The following is a 10,078-nucleotide window of genomic DNA, read 5'->3' as shown; positions in this document are numbered from 1 at the left end:
TTATGAAACAGTGAGATGATCTCACAGCTTACTGATTACATAATTACATGGCACTCTGTCGGCAGCATTGATTTGTGAATGATTTTTTCTTTTTTTCTTTTTATTTTCTGCACTATTGTATACCGTTAGATGAAATGGAAATGGAGAGGATCTTATTACATCAAAATCAATGAACCAATCATATCTCAACACATCACAGAACCAATCAAACCAATTGTATAGAAATTAATCCCCATTCCTATCTAATGGGTCCAACCCTATGACCTAATTGCACGACAAATCATCTTGATTTCATAATTTCATCTTCTGATTTTAATTATTCAAACATAGACAAGCAAAAATTTGAAGAATAAAAATAGTCAGGAAAGATAATTTTCTTAACATTGTTTGGAAGGGATCAAGATTCTCTAGATTTTCTAAGGCTAGTTTATTGTGAACTTTATAAAATCTTAATTCTAATCTTTAATTAAACGGTTTGGATTTTGTTATCATAATTACCCAGACCAGCCGGCGTGGCGTGATCTAGGTTGGCCGGCGTCGTCTGGGCTATCATGTGGTGGGTTTGTAGTTGGTGGTGGGTTTCGGTAGGAAAAATATGAAAATTTTATTCTAGAATATCTTTTGTTTTAACGCATGAGTTATTAGTAAAAATAAATTAGGTGTTTATACTTATTTTTGTTATGGTGTTCCACGCTGATTTATCATGCTCTTATTAGAGAGCACAAATGTCTTGATTTGTACCAACACCTTATAGAAGTTATTCTCTATTACAATATATACTTTTAATTGATTCACTCATACATAATAAAATCTAAACAACTGAGATAAGGTGCTATGTGCTACTTTTTTAAATGTCGTGACCTAATACTTATAGGTGTTAATAACATGTTTTTAATGTGGCATGACTCATTTGTTATGCCATGTGTACCTATGCAATTGGTTATAACGTAAATTTACATTGGCATCTAGCGGTTTTCGTCAAATGATTGGACGACATGAACTATTTTGCACAATTTGCAACCAGAGTGATCTTCAAGGTACTTTTGATACCCCAGGACGAGTTTGGTACAAGTGCAAATCACAAACCACAAGACGAAAAATGTAATTTTCCCAAAATAAATAATTAAAGAACCCTAATTATAAAATTATCTTAACAAATCTAGAAACTCCATGAAGGATGCCTAAAAGCAAAAGGTCCGTGGATAGAATAGAATTACAAAATAACTTAATGGGCCACAGTCTGTTTTCTTTGGATCTTAACCCATCCGCATAGGAGGCCTATTGGGCCAATCACAAAAGGGACTCGTGGAAATGGTGTCGTTCTCGTATCACTGCCTTTGACAAATCCAACCTGAAGGTGAGCGAGCAAGGGGAGAGAGAGAAGGACGAAGAATCTAGAGAGAGAGAGAGAGAGAGAGAGATGAGCGTGACCTCCACAGCAGGGTACTTCGCTCGGAGAGCAGCGCAGAGGGAGAGGGTTCGGATCCTGTACAGGCGAGCTCTCAAGGACAAGCTCAACTGGGCCGTCCATCGCCACATCTTCTACCAAGATGTAATCACTCACCCTCACGATCGTCGTTCTTCACAATCTATTCCATTTCCAATCTGATCTCGTTGTAATCTCAGCTCGTCTTACTTTTGACCTTTTCAATTTATGATTTTTCTCTGTTTCAGGCTTCAGAACTCCGCGAGCGTTTCGACGCCAACAAACACGTGGTTCGTTCTCTTCAAAATTTTCCTTCTATTTGTCTGTATATAGTTTATTTTTCTACAGAAAAAAAAAAAGAAGAGAAATTGATATTTTTGGCTCATAGTATAGTAATGTAGTAGCATATTTGCTTCTTTTTTCCAAAAATAAAAGAAAATTATAGCTGAAAAAAATATATAATTAATGGAAAATGTAACTTATAAGAGTGGCTTGCTACGAGTGTAATTCGCTGATTATAAATTTTATTTCTCGGTCTTATAGATATTTGCTGCTTTTTTTTTTTAATCTTATTTTTTTAGCCTAGTCGGCGATTTAAAAGATCCTGCATTTTACCAAAATCCGTAGTAGATTTTTCGTAGTTAGTTGCAGGGAATGATTATAGTTGTATTTTCATAGTCATAAAGAGAAGGAACTCCGTGTGAACCGACATGTGTGAAGGTATTTCTGTGGCATAGTTATATTATGTACTTGTGGTTTTGAAATAATCGGTGATTTAAATGGTATCAAAGGTAAGGTCCCAAGCATGAATTTTGAGTCCACAGTTTACCCCATTTTCAATTAAAATGTGGAGTGGGAAAACACATTAACGAAAGTATTAAAGTATTAATTAAATAATTAAATTTATTATTTTTTATTAGTTTAAGCTTTTAGGATAAGTGATGATTTAATACTCATGGTGAATGTCTGAGTTTTGTTGTTCAAATTTAGTAGGAATATTTTAGAAAGCTAATATATAAAATAAGCAGGCATGCTTGGACAACTGCGATTGCTGCTTATTGTAATCAGTCCAACAATGTCAGTTTGACGATATCTTAACCATGCTGGAATTCCATTCTAGTAAACCTATTCGTGTATGTATAAAGCCCATGTCTTTTGACTGTAAATACCAAAGTGAAAAGCTCATTCCTAGTTCAAGGCATTGCAATAATGTTACTTGATTATTATGAAAGAATGAACTGGTCTGCTGAGTTTAAGCTGTATAAGTGATGCAAATTGTAATAATGGTACTCATATGATGTTGCTGATAATGATTATGATTCCCTTAACTTACTCGAATATTGGAAGTTGACAGCACATCTTTGTCACTCTAACTCTGTTCCTTTTGTTGTTACTAAGTCTGCTGGTATTTTGTTTTATTTTATTTCGGTGGTGGATTTGCAGGAAGACCCTGACACAATTGATAGACTGATAGCTGATGGTGAAGCTAGCTACAATAAGTGGCGGCACCCTGATCCTTATATTGGTAAGCAGTATGGTGGAAGCCCCAGAATCTAAATCTTGTTTAGGCTGCAGTTTGTTGGTGTCTGTGATTCAGAAATTAGGATTAAAAATACAGGAACTTGTACTGCATCACCTCAGTGAGATATTGATGGCATGTTTGACCATATTCCAAAAGGTCTTAAAATTATTGACAAAGAGAGAAAGTCCATCCACTCTATTCTTGAATCTTAACATGTATATCAAGTTTATGGTAGCTTGTAAAATTTGGAGTTCATAAAATTTTTGGGACATTAGACTAATTTGCATGCCTTGACTTGAGGATGAAGGCTTGTTGATTATGTATTAAATTCTGTTAGGTTATCTTCAGGTTATGTTGATGTTGCTCTTATTACTGTCATATGAACTTAAATGATTTAAGTGATTCTCAGCATACGTCATAAATTGTGCTTATTACTTATTTTTATTTTTTTGTTTTAAGTCTACCTATGCAGTTTGAAGCTCACTTATTCCTATCATCATATGTATATTTTTTTTTCCTTTGTTTTGTGCAGTTCCTTGGGCGCCTGGTGGTTCCAAGTTCACGCGAAACCCAATTCCACCATCTGGGGTAAGTCATTATGATAATTCATTATTTGGCTAATCAAATTTGTTTTCCATCCTCTTTTCACTAGTTTACTTCTTCATTTCCATGCACATATATGGATATTGAATCACTTAATCCCAGTTACTATTTCATGTCAATGGGAGAATTAGGAATATATGGAAATGGATAGGTAATCTTAAACTTGGTCATCACCTTTTTTCACCCCTGAAAAATATCAATTTTATCTTCTAACTATGTTGATTGTGTAACTGTTGGCCTAAAGGATTTTTTCTTTTGGTACTTGGAAGAATTCTAATATATGAGCGTTGCACCTATTCCTCTTACATCGCATTCCAAAACTGTTGTTTATAATGCAAGAAGGTTGGGAAAAAGAAAGAGGGAACTTCCATATGTTTGAGAAAAGGGTTGTGTTTTTCATGTATTGGTTTTCCTATTTCTTTTTTTAAAATTTTTAAAGTTTATGTTCCATTATCCTCTCAGGCTGTGAGTGTAGTGTTTGTATTGTAGATTGGTGGATTAGTAGGCTCTAGACTTCATCATTCTTGCAAGTTGATGTGATTTGCATTTGTTTGTGACACAGTTGTGATATTTTGTTGTTCATGCAGATTGAGATAGTATACAACTATGGTCGAGAAGATAATGACTAAACCTGCTTCCTTTCAATGGCAATAAATAAAGGTTAGCAATATGATTAGTTGCATGTGATACGTGCTGCTTTTTTTTGTTAGTTTAGATTTGAGATTGTAGTTTATATCAGCTTTTTGAACTTCCAAATTGTGTAGTGAGAACATTGTTTTTAGTGCAAGTGCACAAATCATTTCAACGGGGTTGAATAAATATGAGATAGAGAGCTATGAAATCTTAGGTCAAGTTAGATTTGGTTCTTTGAGATTGGTGGTCCTGATTTGTTTGGAAAATATTATCTAAGATATCAATGCGTCTTGTTGCTCATTCCCCTCAAGAATTTATTTTTGGTGACGTGTTCCCTTTTGACATGCACAGACAAACCCATCTAGTACTGCCAATGGTGATCAAATGGAAGGACTTGGTCTCTCTCCTTTGTATAAGATCTCGTTTTGATGTTTTCTTTGTTATTTTGTTAGTGTTGCAGATCGAGATGATCAATGACTGATGATGATGATCAAGGCTCTGGTGTCTTTGATGTGTTTCTTATGTGACGCTCAGATGGTGGCTTTGAACTTTGAATGTTTTGAGATATGCCTAGTTGCTCATTAATGTGTACTTGGCTTTCCCTTGAAATGGATCTGTTTAACAAGCTACATAAATTGCAAGTTCAGCATAACTTGTTTAATGAACAACTTTATTCATTCCATCCCTCCCGTCCGCTGCATTTTTCCCAGCCTGCAATGGTCAACAATGCAGCATTAATCAGGGTCGACATGAAAAAAATTGCAACTTGAACATATTTACAAAATTAAGCACCTACCAGCTGTTTGCAATATAGCCACAAGATGTTCAAAATGTACTAAAGTAGCTCCCAAACTATCAAAATGTATCAAAAAGGCCATTTATTTTTTTATATTCCTATAATGCCCATATTCTTTAAACAAATAAAATAATAAAATAATGGTAAAAATAAAAAAGTGAAAAATACAAAAAAAAAAAAAAAAAACCAATGGGCGAATAAATACAATTTTTTTTTTTGAATAAATAAATAATTAGTTTTTAACCGAATTTGACTCCAGGGACTATTTTTTTTTTTCTTTTGAAATATCTCAATAACCGTACCTTTGATTTTACTTTAATACGACATGAATAGTCACTGTAGTTGGCCTAAATTAGTCACTGTAATTGACATAAATTATTTATGGAAAAATTACAATTTACCCTCAAAAGTTGACAGCGTTTTTCAATTCGAACATCAAAGTTTCAATTTTTGCAACCCACACCTACAAAGTTTTAATTTTTTTCAATTCAACCAATATTATCCCAAAATTCCCATATTGCCCCTATTTTTTTTTTTTTTTAATTTTTTATGAAAAAAAAAATTAGGGGTGCAAAAATGGCCAGATGGGCAAAGGGTGGTTACGACCACCCCAATTTTTTTTTTTTTTTTTTTATAAAAAAATAAAAATTAGGGGCAATATGGAAAGTTTTGGATACAATTGGTCAAATTGCAAAAAATAGGAACTTTGGGGAGGTGGATTGCAAAAATTGAAACTTTGATGTTCGAATTGTAAAACGTTGTCAACTTTAGGGGGGTAAACTGTAATTTTTTCCATTATTTATTTATACCAAAAAACCTTTTTTTTTTTTTTTTTTTTTTTAATTGTATTTTAAAAAAAATTGTTTTGTTTTTTTTACAATTATTTTATTTGTTAAAAGAATAGGAGTATTATAGGAATATAAAAAAATAAGTGGCATTTTTGATACATTTTAGTAGTTTTGGGGCTGCTTTAGTACATTTTGAAAATTGGGTGGCTATATTGCGCGCAAACAACTAGTAATTTGGATGGCTTTTTTATATTTTTCTCATTTATTTATTAGTTAAGTAGATGGCAAAACTGAAAATATGACAAAAGTATCTCGTGTTATATTTTATTGTTGAAGTGGTGGATATTGGAAATCACCCAAGAGGTAGCTCAATCGGCTGGGACCACGCCTAATGAAGCGGAGGTTACTAGTTTGAATCCCCCCTCCCCCCTCTTGTGCGGACATGTCAAAAAAAAAAAAAAAAAACATTATTTTTTACGTTACGTCATCGGTATGAAATAAATGCGATAAATAAGTGTGAAGATTAACATTATTTTTTTAGATAGTAGTTTGGCCCTCCGGTAGTTTCTTTTTTTTTTTTTGACCAAAAAAAAAAAATTTTTTATTATTTAGATGGTTAAATTCAAACCATTTATTTTAAATAAATAGGGTGAATCATAAAATTGCAAGTCCATGTAATTCCTAGCGGAAACCCATGAGGACCTCAAAAAGTCATTTAAAGAGATAGAGAGAGACATGCAAAAGCAAAATAACAGGAAAAGCATACTATCAATTTTCTTTTTTGATTCATGCCGGGGAGGGTGAAAGAGACGAGGGCGTTAAAGAATAGCAAAATATGATCTAAATTTTAGTGAGTCACACTCCATAGAGAGAGAAGAGACGAATCAACCATTCAGGTTGAGTAAGCTCCAAATACACGACCCGATCTCATAATATTAACCATTATTTATTTTTTAATTTTTTTAATTTTATGTTCCATTATCCTCTCAGGCTGTGAGTGTAGTGTTTGTATTGTAGATTGGTGGATTTTTCATTGCAATCAGTAGGCTCTAGACTTCGTCATTCTTGCAAGTTAATGTGATTTGCATTTGTTTGTGACACAGTTGTGATATTTGTTGTTAATGCAGATTGAGATAGTATACAAATATGGTCGAGAAGATAATGACTAAACCTGCTTCCTTTTAGTTACATCTAAACCTGCTCCTTTTTTGTTAGTTTAGATTTGAGATTGTAGTTTATATATATATATATCTTGCGCTTCATCTGCTACCACGTTTGCAGAGTCGCTTGTTGCCTCCTTTTTTGGAGCTTTATACTGATTTTTGTAGTGACCCGTCCTGCCACAATTCCAACACTCAATAGTTTTTGAGCTGCTCTGGCTGTTGGAATTTCTTGGATACCTTGATTTTGACCTGCCAGCCCTTGACTTCGACCTTCCACGCCCACTGTCTCTATTTGAATTTCGGCCTCTACTTTCTACATTCAAAGCAGACCCGAAAGTGGACTTATCATCTATCTTCTTCATGGTCATATGAGAGATGATCTCTTGCACAATCTCATTGAACTTGAGAGTTGTTTTTCCAAACATCAGCGTGGTGACAAAATGCTCATATGAATCTGGAAATGATGCAAGCAATAACAAGGCTTGATCTTCTTCACTGAATTGAACATCTATCTGGTTCAAGTCGTTGATCAAAGCGTTGAAGATGTTGATATGCTTCATCACGTCCTCGCCTTCCTTCATCTCCAGCTTGAAGAGTTTCTTCTTGAGGAAAAGCTTATTTGACAAGGATTTCCCTAGATATATGGCTTCAAGCTTGTCCCACATATCTTTGGCAGAAATCGCTGATATCACATGATTTAACACATCACCTGTGATATACATTTCAATGGTAGAGATTGCTCGTTGATCGATATCTGACCATTCGGGGTCAGTCATCTCCTCCGGTCTTTCTTCTAAGGCAACTAGTAGCCTTTGTTGAATAAGAACGCCACGCATCCGCCTTTGCCATAAACCAAAACTGATCTTCTCATCAAATGGCTTTATTTCAACTTTCATAGATCCGCCGGATCCATAATTTGGACTCCATTTCTTTGAACTGTCACTTGGAGAAGCAACTTCAGGAGTGGTTTCGGGGGTTTCGCGAGACATCCTTGTTGTATAAACTTGACGCTATTGCTCCTACTCGAACGGAACACGAACCGTGCTCTGATACCAATTGTTAGGAAATTAGGACGCCGCTAATTCCTCTTGACAGAATCTTGGGATTCAATTTGTCAAGAATACAACAATAATAAAATATAAAGGCACAAGACAAGAAGTTATACGTGGTTCAGCCAATACTGTCTACGTCCACAGAGCACACCAGATATTACTATATCACTTTGAATGAACTACAATTATGGATTAGCAGATCTCACTTACAAAGTGTATCTCTCACACTCTTGAAAAATACACACTCTTGTGTTTTGCTCACTCTCTCAGAAAAACACTACTCTTGTATTTTTCTTGCTCTTTTTTCTCAAAGCACTCTCACTTTCTTTTAAGAAGCTCTCGTTGGTGTCTATTTTGCAAGTGGCCTTCCATTTTGTTATATAGGCAATTTTCTGCACCCATATTTCAAACATTTCGGTCACTTACTCTATAGCATAGCCCACAATTCTCCTTTCACACCTATTTTTCTTCTTTCATCTAGAAGCCCCCTTATCTATAAGCTTTAATAAAGACAAATGAGACAAGGCTTCTTAGAGGAATAAAGACAATCGGCCAAGGCTTTTAACAAAGCCCCTTTTTGTCAAAGATTGCAGCTGCAATTATCTACATGGAGAAATGTGATGAGTAATGACAGTGAACCCAATTGCAACAAAGGTGAGCCACACTTTGCCAACACCTCTCTCTCTGCGACTTTCACTTGGAGATGGAACTTGATACTCTTTAATTAATTATATGTATAAGCCTATGGATTGGATTGTAATTAGAGATGCTACTTGGGACAACTAAGACTCATTCCCCATTCATGCTGGTTGTGAGAATGGGTGTGATGCTTAATTCTACTATGCTTTTAATTTGAGACTCGTATATGCTTACTTCTGCCACTCCTTAATTTCTCTAATGCTAAGCAAATTTAATGTTCCTCAAGTTCAAAAATATTGTCGTGGTCTTAAACTGAGAATTTTTTTTTGGCTAGTCATGGGTTGCTATATATGCAAATATGTATGAGAATTATTTTGAGCTCCTATTGATGCCTGCAAGCTTTCAAATATGTAAAATTAGCATGTATCGATCTCAGCATTTCCTGCAAGCTGGAAAATTAGTATCTTATTTTTAAGTGGATTTTTGCTACTACTATAACCAACGTGACACCACTGGTGGGTTGGGAAACGAGGCAGAAGAAATAGACAAGAACAAATCAAAAGCAAACAAACAAGAACCCCAATCTCTACATGTATCCATAACATAACGAGCAATTAATGCAGCAAAACTCTCTCCTTTGTCTTCAAGCTTGAAGACCAATTGAAGCTGAACAGAGCTTCAGCTTCTCAATGGTAACCGCCTCTTGGTCAACATATCTGTAGGATTGTCTCTTTTGTCAATCTTTTCCAAAGTGAATTATTATCCTTCCTCCAAGAGTGAGCGGGTTAAGTAGTACTTGATGTCTATCTGCTTGGTCCTCCAATGAAAGGTTGAGTTCTTAGCAAGATGGATTGCACTATGGCTCACTTAATAGCCTGACTGCAATGAAACTCTTTCAAGAGACCCTTTAACCATAACTATTTCCTTCAAGAGACCCTTTAACCATAACTATTTCCTTGCACGCTTCTGTAGCTGCAACATTCTCTGCATTTGTCATGGAGATTGTCAGCGTCTTCTGTAATTGAGACACCCAATTGAATAGAAAAAAAAAAAAAAAAAAAAAATTGAGACACCCAATTGACTGCTACATTATACCCAACATAAACACATATATACTCTGTAGTGCTCTTCCTGAAACTGTCAATGTCTCCTGCCAAATTTGACTTAACATAACATAGTGTTGAATCTGTAGTACCTTAGAATCCACTTGACAGCTTCCCATCCTCCTTGCCCGAATTGCTCATAAATCTGCTGTCAACTCCCATTGCATGAGAAATGTCCGACCTCATACAAACAATGGCTTACATTAAGTTGCATACAGTTGACACATAGATTATATCAAGCAATTGGCCAATATATTGTCATGTACCCCGTGTCAGGTTATATTGGACAATCGGCTAGTATTTGGTAATGTATTTGGTGTGAGATTATATTAGGCAATTGATCAATATATGGT

General features: G+C 35.0%; 1 protein-coding gene across 3 annotated transcripts; it reads left to right on the top strand.

Annotated features, from left to right (window-relative positions):
* Positions 1–1,320: 1,320 nt before the first annotated feature.
* LOC132187574 (NADH dehydrogenase [ubiquinone] 1 beta subcomplex subunit 9) lies at positions 1,321–4,864 on the top strand. 3 transcript variants are annotated; one of them, XM_059601942.1, is made up of 6 exons: positions 1,321–1,552; positions 1,675–1,716; positions 2,870–2,951; positions 3,481–3,536; positions 4,139–4,211; positions 4,645–4,864. In XM_059601942.1, exons 1-5 carry the CDS (start codon positions 1,421–1,423, stop codon positions 4,178–4,180), a joined length of 354 nt encoding a protein of 117 aa, XP_059457925.1. In that variant the 5' UTR covers positions 1,321–1,420; the 3' UTR covers positions 4,181–4,211; positions 4,645–4,864. The 3 variants fall into 3 exon arrangements, with proteins under 3 accessions (XP_059457925.1, XP_059457910.1, XP_059457918.1); XM_059601927.1 differs by having other exon boundaries at positions 4,637–4,864; XM_059601935.1 differs by having other exon boundaries at positions 4,536–4,864.
* Positions 4,865–10,078: the final 5,214 nt, after the last annotated feature.

Source organism: Corylus avellana, chromosome ca1, assembly GCF_901000735.1.
Source record: "Corylus avellana chromosome ca1, CavTom2PMs-1.0".
NCBI lineage: Eukaryota > Viridiplantae > Streptophyta > Magnoliopsida > Fagales > Betulaceae > Corylus > Corylus avellana.
Note: the sequence above shows the minus strand (reverse complement) of the source record. Positions and strands in the feature narration are given on the sequence as shown.